The 18,643-nt window shown below is 38.3% G+C and overlaps 8 protein-coding genes across 8 annotated transcripts in view; 4 read left to right on the top strand and 4 right to left on the bottom strand.

The window, feature by feature from the left end:
* LOC104714157 (anaphase-promoting complex subunit 6-like) overlaps nt 1–3,611 on the bottom strand; it is a 5,098-nt gene extending 1,487 nt beyond the window's left edge. Inside the window, exons 1-14 of the mRNA XM_010431416.2 lie at nt 3,232–3,611; nt 2,956–3,090; nt 2,679–2,752; nt 2,387–2,426; nt 2,163–2,208; nt 1,974–2,053; nt 1,643–1,815; nt 1,424–1,549; nt 1,061–1,135; nt 848–973; nt 620–689; nt 444–526; nt 197–310; nt 17–116 (exon numbers count right to left, since the gene is read on the bottom strand). Coding sequence (XP_010429718.1) covers nt 17–116; nt 197–310; nt 444–526; nt 620–689; nt 848–973; nt 1,061–1,135; nt 1,424–1,549; nt 1,643–1,815; nt 1,974–2,053; nt 2,163–2,208; nt 2,387–2,426; nt 2,679–2,752; nt 2,956–3,090; nt 3,232–3,477 — 1,488 coding nt within the window. The 5' untranslated portion in view covers nt 3,478–3,611. The remainder of the gene's footprint in view (nt 1–16; nt 117–196; nt 311–443; nt 527–619; nt 690–847; nt 974–1,060; nt 1,136–1,423; nt 1,550–1,642; nt 1,816–1,973; nt 2,054–2,162; nt 2,209–2,386; nt 2,427–2,678; nt 2,753–2,955; nt 3,091–3,231) is intronic.
* On the top strand, nt 3,732–5,456 carry LOC104714144 (F-box/FBD/LRR-repeat protein At1g78750-like). The gene is made up of 4 exons (XM_010431403.2): nt 3,732–3,761; nt 3,839–4,717; nt 4,803–4,943; nt 5,044–5,456. Exons 1-4 carry the CDS (start codon nt 3,732–3,734, stop codon nt 5,317–5,319), a joined length of 1,326 nt encoding a protein of 441 aa, XP_010429705.2. The 3' UTR covers nt 5,320–5,456.
* On the top strand, nt 5,648–7,773 carry LOC104714142 (F-box/LRR-repeat protein 13-like). Its single transcript, XM_010431402.1, has 3 exons — nt 5,648–6,865; nt 6,964–7,104; nt 7,208–7,773. The coding sequence occupies exons 1-3, from the start codon at nt 5,879–5,881 to the stop codon at nt 7,475–7,477; spliced, it is 1,398 nt and encodes a 465-aa protein (XP_010429704.1). The 5' UTR covers nt 5,648–5,878; the 3' UTR covers nt 7,478–7,773.
* LOC104714141 (F-box/LRR-repeat protein 13-like) lies at nt 8,592–10,475 on the top strand. The gene is made up of 3 exons (XM_010431401.2): nt 8,592–9,706; nt 9,798–9,938; nt 10,041–10,475. The coding sequence occupies exons 1-3, from the start codon at nt 8,735–8,737 to the stop codon at nt 10,314–10,316; spliced, it is 1,389 nt and encodes a 462-aa protein (XP_010429703.1). The 5' UTR covers nt 8,592–8,734; the 3' UTR covers nt 10,317–10,475.
* Nucleotides 10,908–13,070, top strand: LOC104714140 (putative FBD-associated F-box protein At1g78730). Its single transcript, XM_010431400.2, has 4 exons — nt 10,908–11,043; nt 11,228–12,223; nt 12,334–12,474; nt 12,571–13,070. The coding sequence occupies exons 2-4, from the start codon at nt 11,243–11,245 to the stop codon at nt 12,847–12,849; spliced, it is 1,401 nt and encodes a 466-aa protein (XP_010429702.1). The 5' UTR covers nt 10,908–11,043; nt 11,228–11,242; the 3' UTR covers nt 12,850–13,070.
* LOC104714139 (protein transport protein Sec61 subunit alpha-like) lies at nt 13,382–15,469 on the bottom strand. Its single transcript, XM_019230208.1, has 6 exons — nt 14,958–15,469; nt 14,638–14,865; nt 14,204–14,549; nt 13,985–14,109; nt 13,757–13,892; nt 13,382–13,655 (listed from the first exon to the last, which is right to left on the bottom strand). The coding sequence occupies exons 1-3, from the start codon at nt 15,302–15,304 to the stop codon at nt 14,453–14,455; spliced, it is 672 nt and encodes a 223-aa protein (XP_019085753.1). The 5' UTR covers nt 15,305–15,469; the 3' UTR covers nt 13,382–13,655; nt 13,757–13,892; nt 13,985–14,109; nt 14,204–14,452.
* On the bottom strand, nt 13,416–14,257 carry LOC109125113 (protein transport protein Sec61 subunit alpha-like). Its single transcript, XM_019230111.1, has 4 exons — nt 14,204–14,257; nt 13,985–14,109; nt 13,757–13,892; nt 13,416–13,655 (listed from the first exon to the last, which is right to left on the bottom strand). The coding sequence occupies exons 1-4, from the start codon at nt 14,255–14,257 to the stop codon at nt 13,416–13,418; spliced, it is 555 nt and encodes a 184-aa protein (XP_019085656.1).
* Nucleotides 15,983–17,898, bottom strand: LOC104714138 (protein trichome birefringence-like 42). The gene is made up of 5 exons (XM_010431398.1): nt 17,622–17,898; nt 16,965–17,139; nt 16,670–16,848; nt 16,429–16,587; nt 15,983–16,334 (listed from the first exon to the last, which is right to left on the bottom strand). Exons 1-5 carry the CDS (start codon nt 17,891–17,893, stop codon nt 16,037–16,039), a joined length of 1,083 nt encoding a protein of 360 aa, XP_010429700.1. The 5' UTR covers nt 17,894–17,898; the 3' UTR covers nt 15,983–16,036.

The following is an 18,643-nucleotide window of genomic DNA, read 5'->3' as shown; positions in this document are numbered from 1 at the left end:
AAGTACATTAAAATACCTGCAAATGGTAAGTGTACGCCAAGCCAGAATAAGTGCTTAAGCTTTTAGTTGATAGTGTAAGTGCTTTCTCATAATATGAGATAGCTTCAGGGTATTTTCTGTTTATAAGAATTCAAGAGTCAATAACTTCATTACATTCACAACAGAAGATGCTAGTTGTGTGTGCACCAAAATATACCTTAGCTTTCTATATGCATGAGCGAGATTGACCACAGTTGGTTCCCATGTTTCAGTTAATGCAGATGGTATATGGGACAATGTCTTCTTAAACCACCGCACAGCTTCACTATACCTGAAATATAGTTAATATTGTTGACTCAATTTACTGGACCGTTAACTTCTCCCCATTTTGTAGTGTAGCTTTGTCATTAATAGCATTTGGAAAATTCAGAGATAAGCAGACTGTAAAGAGAAGAGGAACGCACTCTTTCATATGATATGCAACAACTCCGAGTTCATTGTAAACAAGTGGATCCGAAGGGCATATCGCCTTAGCTTGCATGAAAAACTGGACAAAGACAAGGGATCAAAGTAAATACAATATTTGCACAAAGATAAGTCATATAAATTGAAGATGTCAGACAGCATTTTCTAACTTTACCTGGTCCGCAAGCTTGTAGCTGTGAGTTCGCATATACTCCATTCCAATGTACAGAGTTGGCAAATGACACCTGGAACAAGATAATATCAAGATTCAACCTGTAAAAAACAATTTGTGACGTAATAAGAACACTTCTACATTGCTTCAGGGCTAAGAATGACTCATTTTAGACACAAGTTGCACATTTACAGTCACTAGTTTAAAAGAAAACAAGAGTAACTTGATTACCCTGGAAATAGCCTAGCGGCAGTACGATAGGCAGACATGGCTTGGTCACCCTCCTCTTGGGAAGCAAAGGAATTACCATAACCTATCCAAGCTGGTGAGAATGAGCCATCTATACTCGTAGCTTTACTGCAAAACCATATTAGAATAAATGGGGTTCAGGTCAGACACATGCACCTACCACTAGAGTTGATCAAGACTGCATCATGGCATTACCTAAAGTACCGCCGAGCTTCAGCATACTTTTTGATACAATAGTAGTAACAACCCACCGCAAACCATGACAACGCCCTACAAAACCACGCATGAGTATTTATACCACAGAGCATCAAGCAAAGGAATTATGAAACTTTGACTCATACACAAAAATGTGAAATCAATTTCACATGTTCCACGAGACCAAGTACATAAAACATATTCCACCAAAAAAACATGCTCTTGAAGTTGTTTCATGGTCTTGACAAGCTGAACCATAAACAGTTTAACTATCCTAGCTAGGATTGGGATAAAATCATAAGAACTATATTGACATGCTCACCCACTGGCCATATAGCTTGAGAAAATAAATTTCATACTCACTTTGAAGGGTAGTCTTTTACCAAATTGCATGCCATTAGATAGAGCTCATTTGAATTACCAAGTTCCATGGCAGCGGCCAAATGTACCAAGGTACACTTCAAATGAAAAGGATCTTTTTCAAGGAGTCTGTCAAATAAGACCAAAAGAGAATCACATTGCTAGAATCATTCAAGTTTCATATAGCTCAAAATTTAGCATCAGCAGTAATATACAACTTACGCAGAGGTTAGTTCGAAACACTTCTGATATTCACAGCATTGATGGTAGTACTGAGCTTTACAGGCCAACCGATCAGTGTTATTAGCCAATGTGATCATCGATGATCCAGAGACACTACCACTTTCGTTCTCAAGCTTCTTGAACTTAGCATCTATCGTGCTCTGTATGTCATACTGGACATGAAGAACTAGTAAGTACCAAGAAGAAAAAGGAAAGATACTTGCCAAAAGAAATTAGCAGAATAGAGAATCAGCAAGCAAATTCAAAATATAAGTGCCACATAACTATTGACACATATCGGATCAACACTGTACAACATAGAGATGTTTACCTTCTTTATCAAGCATGAATAGAAAGACGAGAGCCATCCGTCTTCTGGACTAAATTGCAGTGAAGAAAGCAGACTCGATTCTGAATTTTATGTAATTAAAGTCTCAGTTAACTTCCAGTCATGTAAACGACTGCACCATGAAACAAATAAGACGATAAAATGAAGAAAAATGAAAAAACTATAACTCACCTTCTTCAGATGTAAGCATATGACTTTCAATAAGGCATTCCAAAGCCTGAAAGGATAGATTACAGAAATCACGTCCATGTAAAGTTTTCTGATATCTACAAGAGCTACATCAGGGTTTTTAATACTATACAGTGATAAGAGAATTTTATCTTCCCACATTAGCTCTGCAACTTCCATGGAAAAAAAAAATAACATGCAGCAATTGACTAGGACGCTAGTAGTACCTCATAGCACAGAGGATCAGCCTTGATAGCAGCTTTGTACCTGCAAACTCAACCGAAACTAATGAGTTAAATGAATATGAAGTTCAAGATTCCCACACACCACTCAATCAAATAGATGGATCAGCCAGATTACACACAAAGATCCTAATATTTCCTACTAGCAGTTCAGTGAAACTTATATACATGCTCAGATTATGTTACACCACTAAATCAATAAGATCAGTCTCTCAAAATCATGAAAATGCAAATGATCCCCTGAACAAGAAAGATAAGTGAAAGAAGGCTCACTGACCATTGTCGAGCCTGAGAACGGTTTTGTAAAGCTCCATATGCTTTCCCTCTTAGAAAGCATATTGCCGATGAAATCTGTAAAAGACAACCACCATATATCAGTGCAGGTACTTGCAAAACCTTCAACCTCAGATGGTATAGTGGAGAAACAGTATATAGTAGTCAGACCACTTAATTGTCTAAACCTTCTAAGTCGTATTACATAAAACTACCTACAGTACATCTAGAATGAAGTATTATATACATTTGAATATGAGTAAAAAAAAATCTTAACTTACATTAATCTCTCGGTCCTCTGCATCTTTATCAAAATCTATGACGTTACCATCTTTGGCATCATAGACAATTCCATCTTCATCAACCTTAGCATCACCAAGCATCAAGAGACACTGATCCCATTCCTTCAATTCCTCCTGAAGACACACACACAGAATTTACCGGATAAACCCTAAAACCCTCCTCTAATCAAGCGAAACAATCTGAAATTCAAAATCCCATCCCACAGAGAAATAGATAATTAGATAGATAGAAGAAGGGATAAATCGGAATCTTACGAGGCACTTGGCGGCGAGGTAACGGAATCGAAGATCTCGGAGGACAATCTTAGAGGCGTTGAGAAGGTGAAAGGCGCGTCGGTAATGGCGACCGAGAAAAAGAGCTTGAGCTTGCATATAAATGTCAGCTGGGTCATTGGTGAGTGCCGCTACTTTGTCGGCGAAGAAAATGGCCGACGAGTACAAATGCTTACTTACGCAGTCTCGAACCACGCCGCGGATCTTCTCAATTTCTTCTTCCCTCATAGTGTCCTCGACTCTCGACTTCTTCTAGACGAAATCCAGAATCAGCAAGATCTCAACAAAACAAAATAATTGGGATTATCGGAAAAAATTGTTATCCGGCTTTCTCAGTCGTCAAAAAAAGTGTTAGCACGAGAGTGGCGGGACAATCGCAAGACCCTCGGCGGGAGAGTCCTTCTATAGCTATAGGCCCATTATGCTGCAACCTAAAGCCCATTAGCCCAATCCCAATCACCTTACTCGTTTCAATCCATTCTATGCTGCTAAAACCCGATGTTCTTTTGAAGGTGTCTAATCGGATTCAACTTAATTGATCCAAACTTCGAAACGGCCGCCGGAGAATTATATACTTCACGATTTTTAGCAACTCGCAATCGCGTTACCTTTAATCGATTCTCTACTGCAAGGATTGTTATCCAGTAGATGGAAAAAATTATGGAAGTATGTACCTGGATTGAACTTGATGTATTATGATTTCCGCAACATATTCTCGATTGACCACATCGCATTCTTGAGTTTTGTCGACCGCTTTCTGGGTTTTAATACTCAGTCGTGCTTACAAAGTTTTAGGCTAGAGTACGATTCTTCTGATTATGGTGAGCCTGGAGATGCTCTTACTAGGCGGTGGATCAACAGTGTTGTTAGGCGGAAAGTGAAGTATCTCTACCTTTCGGACTATTCTTGTGACGCCTATTATGATGTCCAGATGCCTCCAACCATTTACACTTGTGAGAGCTTAGTAAGCTTGACGCTCTCTGGACTAAACTTGCCTAGTCCCAAGTTTGTGTCTTTACCTTCTCTCAAAGTTATCAGTCTAGTAGTTATTAAGTTCGCCGACGAAGACGATTTGGCTTTAGAAACGCTCATCTCACATTGCCCAGTTCTTGAAAGCTTATCTATAGAGAGGAGTTTTATTGATGATATTGAAGTTTTACGAGTGTGTTCTCAATCCCTGTTGAGCTTCACTCATATTGCAGACGGTTCGGAGGGACTTGTTGAAGATTTACTAGTTATAGTTGATGCTCCTAGGCTTAAGTTTCTGAATCTCCGTGATCAACGCACTGCAAGCTTCATACTTAAAGACCTGGCTTCCCTTGTTGATGCTGATATCGATACTGTGTTTAACTTGAAATTAAACAAGATGTTCGATCCAAATGACCTGCAAAAAAGAAATATGATTCGTAATTTTCTCGTCGGGATCTCCAACATAAAAAATTTGACCATCGCTTCGCCTACTCTTGAGGTAACCTATATGTTGAGTTTGGCTATTTGAATGTTTAGACATTCGGTTATAAGTTTATCCTGAAACACTTTTATTTTCGTCGTAGGTCATTTATGATTACTCAAGATGTGAACCACTACCCTTATTCCGTAACCTATCTTCCTTGCGTGTTGACTTCGACGGCTACAGGTGGGAAATGTTGCCAGTTTTTCTTGAGAGCTGCCCAAATCTACAATCTCTTGTCATGGTAAGGATTGTCAGATGAACCATGAACTTCCTATCTTAAGATGCAAATGGTGAAGGTAATCAATCATATATTGAACTCGGTTAAATGGTGGTACTTGCAGGGATCTACTAATTATCCGGAGAAGGATGGAATTAATATCTTGTCTGAACCTCGGCGTGTCCTATCATCGTCTCTCAAGTATGTCAAGATAGAAAGGCCCCTGAAAGGAGAGGAAATGGAGATGAAACTAGTGAGTTACATACTTGAGAATTCAACAGGCCTCAAGAAACTGACCCTATGCTTGGATGATTCCATAAAGAAAGAAGAATCTGTCATCTTCAGAGAACTCATTACCATTCCAAGACTCTCTACATCATGCCAAGTTGTAGTTCTTTGATAGTCATAACACATAACCAATGAACGTTCTAGGTTGTTTTTAATGTTATTTCTTAGCTTCTGATGACATTGAAGTGTTGTAGTTCATAAAAAGAATCATATTTATGGATCAAATCAGTATCACTCCGTCGTGGCTGGGACATTCTAAATTAGTGGTTTGTCTTGCCGAAAGCTAAAAAATAGGGGAAGAAAAAAAACGGGCGAGAGGTGAAGAAAACTGTAAATTTGGGGGTTAAAATGAAATAAAAATACCCGAAGAAACTTGGACGACCAAAAATATGTACAGCAAGAATACAATTGCGATTCATAATTAAAACGGTGGCGTCTTCAATTCGGACAACAAAACGTCTATCTATCTCTATCGCCGCCCCAATCTTCGGAAGCCCTCATTTTGAAAATTTGGTTCCATTTTGACCTACTCTCTGTCGTGTTAGCTCCCAATTCGCGATAATGTCGTCATCGTTGGATTCTTAGATTTTCTATAGTCCTTATTTCAAAGGTTAATTAAGAGGGGAAGATTTGAATCGACTCGGGTATTCTTGCTTTGCGTCGCACATCACATGGATGGAGCTAGGAGGAAACGTGTTGGAGCCACTGTGAAACGATCGAGAGGTAGAAGAGCAAGTGAGGTTGATTTGATAAGCGATTTGCCAGATTCACTGCTATGTCAGGTACTCTTGAAACTTACCACTAAGGATGTCGTTAAGACTAGTATTTTATCTAGAAGATGGAGAGATCTCTGGAAATGCGTACCTCGATTGGACTTGGATGGTGAGGATTTCTTTGAAGGACGCTGGTATACGGATAGCGGCATGGCCAATTGCGTGAGTTTTGTCGATAGATTTCTGGGTCTTCACAGAGAGTCGTGCTTGGAAAGTTTTAAGTTTAGCTGCCTTGGTGATGGGAATCGTGAGCCTGATAATGCTCTTATCTGGCGGTGGATGAGCACTGTCCTCGACCTGAAAGCTAAACATATCGACTATACCGAAGATGCATATGAGAGTGCTGAGCCTCAGATACCTCCAGCCATTTACACTTGTCAGAATTTGGTATCCTTACGGCTCTCCCGCGTAACCATGTCGTCCAGTCCCGAGTTTGTTTCTTTACCTTCTCTCAGAGTTCTCGATCTAAGTTATGTTGAATACCCCGACCATTTGACTATGGAAACGCTCATCTCAGGCTGCACAACTCTTGAAACCTTAAATATTGATAGGGATGGCTATGATCAACTACCAGTTTTACGAGTCTGTTCTCAGTCTCTGTTGAGCTTCACTCATAATCAGGACAAGACCATTGACGAGGATTCTATGGTAGATACATCTATTGTAATTGATGCTCCTAGGCTTAAGTTTCTGAAGCTACGGGATGATCGAACTGCAAGTTTCATAATAAAAAATTTCGGTTGCCTTGTTGAGGTGGATCTCGATATTGTGTTTAGCTTGTCTGATGGAAGCAATTTTGATCTACCAAAGAAAAATATGATTCGTAATTTTCTCGGTAGCATCTATCTCGTCAAAGATATGATCATCTCATCCAGTACTCTTGAGGTAACCTGGCTGTGTTGAATTTGCTATTTGAATGGCTTAACTTTATCCTACAATTTTTTCCTGATCCCTTTCTTTTTTTCTTCTTCTTATTATTTCAGGTCATCTATGAGTACTCTAGATGTGAACCACTGCCCTTATTCTGTAACCTGTCTTCCTTGCGTGTGGATTCCACCCACAAGAGTTGGGAAATGTTGCCAAACTTTCTTGAGAGTTGCCCAAATCTGAAATCTCTTGTCCTGGTTAGGATTTATTTTAATTGAAGCATTAACCTCCTCCTTTGTTGAAAATGCAAATGGTTAAAAGTATCATATATTGAACACTCTGGTTGTGTTATTGTTGCAGGAATTTAGACATTATCTGGACAAGGGGAGAATCAATATGATTCCTGGACCTCGGTGTGTCTTATCATCTCTCGAGTATGTTAAGTTAGAAAGTCCATTGCATGGGGAGGAGATGGAGATGAAACTAGTGAGTTTCATTCTTGAGAACTCACCAATCCTCAAGAAACTGACTCTGAGCGTGAGAAAATTCAGAAAGGAAGAATCTGTCATCTTAAAGGAACTCATCGCTATTCCAAGACTCTCTTCCTCATGCCAAGTGATCGTTCTCTGATTTTATCTGGGGCAATTTAGACATTATCTGGTAGTCATCAGATTTAAACTATGAAATTTCAAGTTTTTATTCGTTTGTGATGGATGTTGATGTGTTGAAACCTCGTAAGAAAAGCATATGTATGGGTCAAATTAGCATCACTCCCTTTTTTTGTACTTCTTGCCATTCCAAGGCTCTCTACCTCATGCCATGTTTTGGTTTTCTGATCCTTGTCGTTGTCTATGATTCTTCTTTATTTCTTGTTTTCATGATTATCTTACCTTGTAAGGATAAATGTTATTGCTTCCCTTCTCTTACTCTTTCGTCTAGTGGCCTTCTTTTCGTTTATTACAGTAGCATAGTGTACACTACAGAGAGACTTGGAGATGAAAAAAAAATAGTATTCAGAGACACAAAAAAAAATGGTAAATTTGGGGATCATAATGCAAAAAAGAAAAAAAAAAGAGTTGAAGGAACTTGTACGACCAAAACCCCACATACTCGACTTGTTTCGTACCTACTTGCAGGGATTTAGAAAAACTCCAGGGGAGGAGCCAGTTAGTATTTAGCCTGGACCGCATTGTAACCTACCATCTCTGGAGTTTGTTGACATAGGAAAGCCAATGGCAGAGGAGGCAACAGAAATGAAACTAATGAGTTTCTCACCAATCCTCAAGAAACTCACACTAGGCTTGGGTAATTTCAGAGGAAAAGAAGAATCTGCTTTCCTCAGGAAACTCCTTACCATTCCAAGACTCTCTAGCTCTTGCCAAGTTTTCATTCGCTGATCCTCATAGTCTTTGGACTTATGTGAAGTCTATGTTTCTTTCTTCTTCTGTGATGGTTTTGAATATTTTGTCTTACTGTTCATGAACAGAAACACATATGACTTTCTTCTTTATCTTGCAAATTTAAGGTTATATAAATTGGGTCCTTCTGTGTCTTTTTCTTTAACAAATATGAGCCCCAAATTTGCAAGACAGAAATCATTTCTTTAAAAATAGAAGCCCATTATAAGCCCAACTACCTGAAAAACAACTGCGATTCATACCCAAATGGTGGCGTTTTCTATTCGGGTTTCGTAGGACGGATAATCGAATCGGTTAAAAAACGAACCGGGTTTCACACACACAGGTACAAATCTCTCTCTATCGCACATTCTTCGGAAGCCCTCAATTTGAATTTTCGTTCCATTTTGACCTACTCTGTCGGCATCGTTGGTTTCTTAGATTTTCTATAATCCTTTGTTTCAAATTCAAAGGTTAGAGGGAAGATTTCATGGATGGAGCTAGAAGGAAACGTGTTCGAGCCACTGCGAAACGATCGAGAGGTAGAAGAACAAGTGAGGGTGATTTGATAAGCGATTTGCCAGATTCGTTGCTATGTCAGGTACTCTTGAAACTAACCACTAAGGAGGTCGTTAGGACTAGTGTTTTATCTAGAAGATGGAGTAATCTCTGGAAACACGTACCTGGATTGGACTTGGAGAATCGTGATTTCCCGGACCACAACACATTCGTCAGTTTTGTAGATACCTTTCTTGGCTTCAATTGGGAATCTTGCTTACATAATTTTAAGTTGAACTACGATTGTGATGGGAATTATGAGCCTGAGCCTGAAATTGGTCTTATCAAGCGGTGGGTCAACACTGTTGTTGATCGAAAAGTAAAACATCTTCATGTTTGGGATGATTCAAACGGGAGTTGGGATGTCATGATGCTTCCAACCATTTACACTTGTGAGAGCTTAGTAAGCTTGACACTCTGTGCACTAACCTTGCCTAGTCCCAAGTATGTTTCTTTACCTTCTCTCAAAGTTATCAGTCTAGTAGTTATGAAGTTCTCTGACGACGCTTTGGCTTTAGAAACGCTCATCTCACGTTGCCCAGTTCTTGAGAGCTTATCTATCGGGAGGAGTTTTGATGATAATATTGAAGTTTTACGAGTGTGTTCTCACTCTCTGTTGAGCTTCACTCATATTGCAGACGGTTCCGAGGATTTGGATGAAGATTTAGTAGTTATAGTTGATGCACCTAGGCTTAAGTTTCTGAAACTCAGTGATGGTCGAGTTGCAAGTTTCATATTAAAAAATCCGAGTTCCCTTGTAAAGGCCGATATCAATACTGAGTTTAACCTGTCTTTTGGAAAGAAGTTCGATCCAGATGATCTACCAAAGAGAATTATGCTTCGGAATTTTCTTGTTGCCATCTCTAATGTCAAAGATTTGATCATTGCATCTAATACTCTTATGGTAACTAACATTTGTTGAATTCCCTGTGTGATTGCTAAATTTCGATCATAAAAGTTATTAATATCACCTTTTTTTTGTTTGCTTGTCGTAGGTCATTTATGATTACTCAAGATGTGAACCACTACCCTTATTCCGTAACCTATCTTCCATGCGTGTTAAGTTCTACAGTTACACGTGGGAAATGTTGCCAATCTTTCTTGAGAGCTGCCCAAATCTACAATCTCTTGTCATGGTAAGGATTGTCTCTGCTGAACCATGAACTTCCTATCTTAAGATGCAAATGGTGAAGGTAATCAATCATATATCGAACTCGGTTAAATGGTGGTACTTGCAGGGATCTACTAATTATCCGGAGAAGGAGGGAATTGATATCTTGTCTGGACCTCGGCGTGTCCTATCATCATCTCTCAAGTATGTCAAGATAGAAAGGCCACTGAAAGGAGAGGCGATGGAGATGAAACTAGTGAGTTACATACTTGAGAATTCAACAGGCCTCAAGAAACTGACCCTATGCTTGGATGATTCCATAAAGAAAGAAGAATCTGTCATCTTCAGAGAACTCCTTACCATTCCAAGACTCTCTACATCATGCCAAGTTGTCGTTCTTTGATAGTCATAAATAACCAATGAACTTTCTAGGTTGTCTCTGAGTACTTATGTTATTTGTTAGCTTCTGATGACATTGAAGTGTTGTAGTTCATAAAAAGAATCATATTTATGGATCAAATCAGTATCACTCCGTCGTGGCTGGGACATTCTGATTGGTCAAGACTCGAGAGTTAGTGGCTTGTCTTGCAGAAAGCTAAAAAACTTAGGCGAGAGGTGAAGGAAACTGTAAATTTGGGGGTTAAAGTGAAAGAAAAAAACCCGAAGAAACTTTGCACGACCAAAAATATGTACAGCCCATTATAAGCCCAACAGTTAATATAGCCTTTTTCTTATATATTCTACGTCGTTTGATCATTGTTAACCGTAGTGAACCGTGTATTGGGGGGAGAATTTTAATCAATTTTAATGAATAATAGGTCTTGGAGTTGTAAAAGTTTTACAAAAACAATACATGTTCAGAGACGAAAGTAATTGTAAATTTGAGGATCATAATGAAAAAAACAAAAGAAAGAAAAAAGAGTTAAAGAAGTGTGAGCCCAATTATGTAAGGCCCATAAAAGATTAGCGGATCTCGTCTCTTACTCTCTACGGACGCCTCTGCTAGCTAAATCAACCGAACCACTGGAGTGACACAGGTAGAGAGAGAGAGAGAGAGAGACAAAGCAAGCAAGATACTTTGGCCGGGAAAATTCGACGGCGATTTGTCTCACTGTTTTCATCATCTTCAGGTACTCTCTCTCACTCTCTGTCTCTATTAAATTCAATCGTTTCAAGTTGACATATAACCTTTTGGGAATTTTGGAATTTTTGATAGATTTTCTTTTATTTATAAATTAGATTTTTTAAAGTCTCTCGAAATTAGATTGAAAGGGTTTTTTTTTTTTTTTTTTGTTCGATTTGATTGTTTACTAGGTTAAGTGTACATACATGGATGAAGACGCAGAGAGTAGTACTACTGGTACATGTGTACGTGCGGCCAAACGCTCGGGTAATCTAGATAGGCTGAGCAAATTACCAGATTGTTTGCTATGTCAGATTCTTTTAAAACTTCCCACAAAAGATGTGGTTAAGACTGGTGTGTTATCCAGTAGATGGGGAAATCTCTGGAGATATGTACCTGGTTTGGACTTGAGGTATGGTGACTTCCCGGAGTACAAAGCTTTTATGTGCTTCGTCGATCGCTTTCTTGGTTTTAACAGTGAGTCGTGTCTGCAAAATTTTAAGTTAAACTACCAATACGTAAGGGTAAAGTACGAATGGAAGTGGGATGATCTTGATAATGCTAATGTCGCCCGGTGGATTAACACTGTTGTTAACCGCAAAGTTGAACATCTTCATATTCTAGATGGCAAGTGGTGCGAATATGAAGTGCAGATACCTCCAGCTGTTTACACATGTGATAGCTTGGTATCCCTAAAGCTCTCTGACGTAAGCTTTACTACTCCCAAGTCCGTTTCTTTACCTTCCCTCAAAGTTATGTATCTTGATATGGTTAAGTTTGCCAACGATTGGTCTTTCGAGATGCTGATCTCAGGCTGTCCAGTTCTCGAAAGCTTAACTATAAAGAGGAGTGCTTGTGACAATGTAGATTATTTACGTGTTTGCTCTCAGTCTCTTCTTAGCTTCACCCTTATGGGCCACTGTAACGAGGATATAGATGAAGAACAAGTAGTTGCAATTGATGCTCCTAAGCTTGAGAATCTCAAGCTTTATTGTCATGAAACTGCAAGTTTTGTTATAAATAACTCGGCATCCCTCGTTAAGACGACCATCGACGTTTTGTTTAACTTGTCTTTCGAAAAGGGTAGGTTTGATCCGAATGATCTACCAAAGAGAAATATGATCCGTAACTTTCTCCTCGGGATATCTAGTGTCAAAGAAATGGACATCTCTTCAGATACCCTTGAGGTAACCTCTGTTAAATTCTCTGTACTCATGAGTTTTTAGTATAAGAAACTGTATTACCTAGTCTCAAGTGCGTTACCAAGTTAACTGTGATACTCTTTTTTCTTTTGCAGGTCATCTATAATTACTCAAGATGTGAACGATTACCTTTATTTCGTAACCTATCTTCCTTACATGTTGACTTCGGCGACTACAGGTGGGAAATGTTGCCAGTCTTTCTGGAGAGCTGCCCGAATCTAAAATCTCTCTCATTGGTTAGGATCAATTACTGAAACCAGAAACTTGCTTTTTTATTAATGCAAATACTGAAAGTGTGTCACATACTCAACTTGTTTTCTACCTACTTGCAGGGATTTAGTAAAACTCCAGGGGAGGAGCCAATTAGTATTTTGCTTGGACCGCATTGTAACCTACCATCTCTGGAGTTTGTTGACATAGTAAAGCCAATGGTAGAAGAGGAGGCAACAGAAATGAAACTAATGAGTTACTTTCTAGAGAACTCACCAATCCTCAAGAAACTCACACTACGCTTGGGTAATTTCAGAGGAAAAGAAAATGAATCTGCTTTCCTCAGGAAACTCCTTACCGTTCCAAGACTCTCTAGCTCATGCCAAGTTGTCATTTGCTGATCCTCAATAGTCTTTTGGCAATTAGCAGAAAATAGTTGTCTATGTATCTTTCTTCTTTTGTGATGGTTTTGAATCTTTTGAAGTTTCAGACTAGAAAAAAAAAAGAATCAGGGCCTATTAGGGAACTTCTATAAATCTAGAGACCTATTCTTTTTCGAGAACTTATATAATCATCTCATGCTGCCCTGTTTTCGTGAATTTAAGTGATGATATTGAACTTGTACGTGTTTGTTCTCAGTCTCTGTTGAGGTTCACTCAATTTGTGAACTCTATATCGTAAGATCATAGTTTTTGCATATTCGTGTAATTTAACTTCTTCATGCTCAAATCAATAATATTTCCGACGTTTGAGTAGAAAAAATAACAATAACCAAAAATGTAATAAGATTTTCGTGTAAGAAGACCCAAGGAGTAAAGTTTCTGAAACTCTTTACCAATAAAGCTGAAAGATAGTTAGATGAAGTGATTGGCCTTAGTTTCATCTAACTATCTTTCAGCTTTAATAACTTTTAAGCTATACACATGCATGAAAAGTGAGTGAAAACTTCTAGGCTCTACAAAGAGCTTTACAAACCGAAGACACCTAGCTCGCTTGCTTTTTCTTTTTCGAAGGTTTCAAAATATTGATATATGATTGTCACTGCAAGAAGGATTCCAGTGCCGGACCCAATAGCTCCCATTAAGTCAGCCAAGACGGTGAGTGCACCAATGCATAGACCGCCAAAAGCTGCAGCCGTGGGAATGTATCGATTCAGTTGCTTTTGAAGATTTGAGTCTCGGTGACCAGGCATTACCATTTGCTGTTCCTGAAACAAATGTATGAGTTTTTAGTCATGCAAAAGACCAAAGATAAGAATTGTATCAGCAACTTTGCTTAGGACAAGGTTGATCCAACAAACAAACATACTCTTAGTTGTCTGGCGACATCTTTGGCTGATGAACCGGAGACCTCAATCCAGGTTTTAGAGAACAACGCACACGCGCCTAACATGAACACAAGGTAGAACAGAGCGTGGAAAGGATGAGTTGCCATCTCAGCTAAGCTGCAAAACAGAAACACACAAAAAAAATGCAGATGAAGTTAACCAAAAGGTACACAACAGATCAAGAAACGAACCAGAGAACTAAAATTTACCTTGACGGGGCGGTTATGTAGTACGCAATACCACCAACGGGGATAGACTGCCCGCTGTATTCTGACTCCTTCCACATACCGATAAGGTTCACCAAAAAGTTTCCACCAAACTTTCTGTATAATAGCTACAGACAGAAACACATTCACAATGCTTTAAGTTAAGAACTTCAATATATACATTTAGCTCAGAGTAAGGATTTTGTATAAACTGATTGATACCTGAGAGATGAAGTAGATGTTGGAGACAAGAGCTGACTGCAAGATGATAGGCATGTTTGAGGTGTAGAACAACTTGATAGGATAAGAGCCTTGCTGTCCACGATTATTCTTTGATCTCACAGGTAAAACAACACGAAAGCCTTGAAAGTAAACCACAATCAGAAAGACCAAGACTGTGGCTAGCAGATTAGTCACATTCGGGAGGTTCTGTCTGAAAAACGCTTCACGGAGTGCGCTGACTTTATCTCTTCACGGGTGGAACAGAGCAATAGCAGCTCCTTCAAATTGAGCTCCACGTCCACTGTTGATGGTTGTAGGACTGAACGCTTTCCAAATAATGCTCTCACTACAAAAGAGTTTTCATCAACATCAAAATATGGACATTGAGGTTTTAACCGAGAAAGCTTGAGCTAGACGTTAAAGTTAAAACTCACCAGATATTAGTAGCAATGAAAAGGGAAATTCCAGAACCGAGGCCATAACCTTTCTGAAGAAGCTCATCTAAACAAAGGACGATAATGGAAGCAAAACAGAGCTGAACAATGATAAGCATAGCATTCCCAACTCCTAGCTCCCCAACACTACCATACATCCCTGAGAGAACATATGCAACTGCTTGGCCAACCGCTATGAGGAGTCCTAACAGCTTCTGTGCACCGTTCCTATAACCAAAAAAACATAACCCTATTGGTCTCTGAATCTTTAAAGACTTTGATATGAATGAAACACCTATTTAAGGGTACAGTAGACTTACAAGAGTGCACGGTCTTCACGGACATTGTTATCGATTTCTATGATCTTAGAACCAGAAAGAAGCTGTATAACCATTCCGGATGTGACGATTGGTGTGATACCAAGCTCCATAACCGTACCTCGGCTTGAAGCAAGAATGACACGCATCCAATAGAATGGATCCGCGCCTGTAGTGGAATGGATTCCATAAAGTGGCAACTGACTACAGACCAGGAAGATGAAAAAAGAGATGACAGTGTATATGACTTTCTCTCTAAACGGAATCTTTCTTCCAGGCGATTGGACTTCTGGTAAGAATGCAAGGAATGGTCTCACAAGATGAATCACTCTGAAACCTCCTCCTGCCATCTTCTTGTCAAGTGATTTTATCTGTTAGAAACTCTGAAACAAAAAGCAATTAACTAACATCAATAATAGAATAAAGGATTCACTATATAACCTAATAATTCCTAAGCTTCGATCAAAGGAATTCAAAAAAGAAAAAAATAAGGCAAGATTCAACTTCAAAGAAAATATCACAACATGCACCCATATACGAAGTTAGGTATCGAAGTCTAGTAATAGGACAAGAATTAGATACCCTTATCTGATTCCAGAGAACGTACGTTTTCTAATAGAAAATAAAAAGTATAGAAGGAGGAACCTTAGAAAAACAGAAATATAAGTTGGAATCTTGCTGAGAGCTATTGTTAAACTAAAAGATATGGGGGCTATTTATATAACAACAAACAGAGTTCGAAACCTGAACTGATTCCTTTTCCTACTTGGAATTTGCTTGGATTTTTTTTCTCTTGAAACATTTTTTTCTATTACAAAATTGTTCTGATGATTTTAAACTTTTGATTTTTGTTTAATTTAATTATTATATGTAACTAAATTAATTAGTAGGAAAAAAAAGGAAGTTAATGTTTAAGGGAATTTATTATTTGGGTATGTTATTTTTTTAAAAGCATTAAAATTATATATTTTAAAAAGTTGCTTAATTATCTTCAGATTAATAATATAAATCCAAGCTTTTTTGGTAACAGAAACTTCTGGATCCGTAATTGTATATAATTTTAATTTGACGCCCAAGCAAAACTAGTGGCTGAGAAGAGCCGTATAAAGGAGCTGGTTCCATGCGTCGGGGACTCCGGGGAGGCACCAATGGCTGCAGTCATTTAAGCGACTGCCTCCACCGGCGTAGATGGAAGGGTGAGCGTCCTTCCTCAGCTCCGTCATAGCCGTCAAATCAAGGAGCTCCACCGGTTTAGCCATCCCTCCGATCACTCTTCTCACTATCGCTTCACCTATGTTAGGTCCGGGGTTATTACTTGGTCCTTTCAGTGGTTCCGTCTCGCCCAAGCAAGTCTTCCCCGGTTTACCCCATTCACTCCCGCTTCAAAAATTAACGAGAAACAAAGAATCGTTAATTAATTAATCAGTTGATTATATAATTACTACTTACTAGAGGAAGATAGATCGAGATTAACTTTAAATGAACGGGAGAGACGCCTTGATAGAAAACCCTAGTTTTTGAAGGATCAATGTTGTGATCAATCCACTTAGCCCAAGTTGTCAATGCAATCTTGAAAGCCTCCATTCTATTCATCTCTTTCACTATTTGGTCTCCCGTTTGAAAATAGTCCCATCTACCATATATCATCAACAACATCAACATTAATGGATTATATGATACATATGGTGTAGATAAATAAGCTCATGCATGGTTACGTTTTGGCACGCCCTGTGTGAGACCACCAGTGGAATGTGTTAAAGATGGCAACATCTGCTCCCAACCATTGATTCCCCGAACTGATCGAATCTAGTTTCAGAATCAGTCCCCTTGTTTTGTCCGCTACCAAATCTACTAGGAACCCATTTTTCAGGAAATTTACAGATATTCCATATTCCTGTAGTTAATTGTAACACAAATGACAAATCAAAATAAAATTGATCATATATACTTATATAGTCTATTAACCGAAGCCGATAACCGGGAATAAACCATTTGAGGCTAGGTACGTACCGGAATGGTGAAAGTAGAGAGGCGCTTGTTGTTATAGTCGAAGGTATACTTAGCGTTAGGAACGGCCGCGTGAAGCATGCAACTCATAGACACCCACATATTGTTGCTTAGCGAATCTCCCACAAATAGTATTTTCTTTCCTTTGAATCTCGCTAAGAAATCTTGTCCGTCGAATCTGCCACATCATATCCCCCACGTAAATCTCAGACGTTTTACTTGATTCTGACAAAGTAATTTTGATATATGCATGTATCTTTTTTGGTCAAACTCATAGTAGTGATATGCTAGCTAATCAATTTCCGATGTAAATTCATAAATTTTCGTAGAATATTAATATACGATGATTAAAAGCGTCATAAATTGCTAAATGTACAGTCATAATTACAAAAAAAAAATACTACTATTACATTAAATAAATGTAAGATTTAGCATCACATTTCATTACTACTTGAGATTTTCCACAAATTAATTTCTAGATATGAAATGAATGCGATTCTCGAAGATCATACACAATCTTCATAGTTTCAATTATTTGCTCCTTGACATTGAAGGAGACAATGTAATCATTTAATCGTGATCAAGCGAAAAGAGAAAAAAATCTTTTAAACATTTTGAAATGTATTGACAGAAGTGAAACTGTGAAAGTGAAAATATCACCTTGGGATATCGCATCCGGAGGGTTGCCATCGGTAATGGAGGTAGTTCCTGTCCGGCCGACCAAGCTTCTGGCAATCCAATCCGATGAATGGACATGTCGATGTTCCATAAAGAGGATTAGAGGTATAGTCATATATCCAACGTCCTTCGTAAATGTTACACTTTGATGTGTTATTGTAACCAGCATTGGTATTATATGCTAGGACATCATAATCTGATAAATCAACAAGAAAAATAAGAAGAATGAGAAAGAGGACCTGATGGAGATTCATTTTTTTTTTTTGTAACTACAGCTATAAGAGACGATGTAACATTATTTTTATGGTCATCAAATTGTTGTATTTATATAGGTATTAATATATACACGTATTCGAATGCGTGTATGATCTACGTAAATAGTCAAATATCTATGATTTTAGGGGAAAGTAATAAAAACCATTTATAGGATATAAATATATAATCTATATAGTCAAGCAAAAAATCTCTTCTTTTTTGGTCTATAATATAACTCTGATCTAGAGAATAATTTTAGAATATAAAATCGACATTTGAAAAATGCGATAAGATAAATTGAAAAATTATATTACTAGAGAAGAAAATCAGTGTTGTCAAATGTCTGAAAAATTATACTGTATTACTAGGATGAAAGTCAATAATTTTGATAATCACACGTGGCAAAATACTAGTGGATAGCATGTGGCCATCTATCAGTTATACGTACGTGCATTGACCACGACCTAAAGATTTGTTTGTCTTCCATGTGATAATTATTAGCTCATATATGGGATCATGGATGGATACACTTTCGTCATCCACCTTCCTCTGTGAATTACAACTGAAGAAGGACGAAGACGAACAAAATCAACCCCATGTCAGAATATGAAATCTGTGTAGCCGTTATAATTAAACAGAGGCACCTAGCTCTGTCACCTGCAATGAAGCGCTCAATGTTGACTCATATAATTTGCTTCGTTGACTATGAGTTTCTGACAGTGTTAACATAAACCGTCTGATTGATTATA

This window comes from Camelina sativa, chromosome 9, assembly GCF_000633955.1.
Source record: "Camelina sativa cultivar DH55 chromosome 9, Cs, whole genome shotgun sequence".
Taxonomy (NCBI): Eukaryota; Viridiplantae; Streptophyta; class Magnoliopsida; order Brassicales; family Brassicaceae; genus Camelina; species Camelina sativa.
This window is presented reverse-complemented; position numbering and strand designations above follow the sequence as displayed.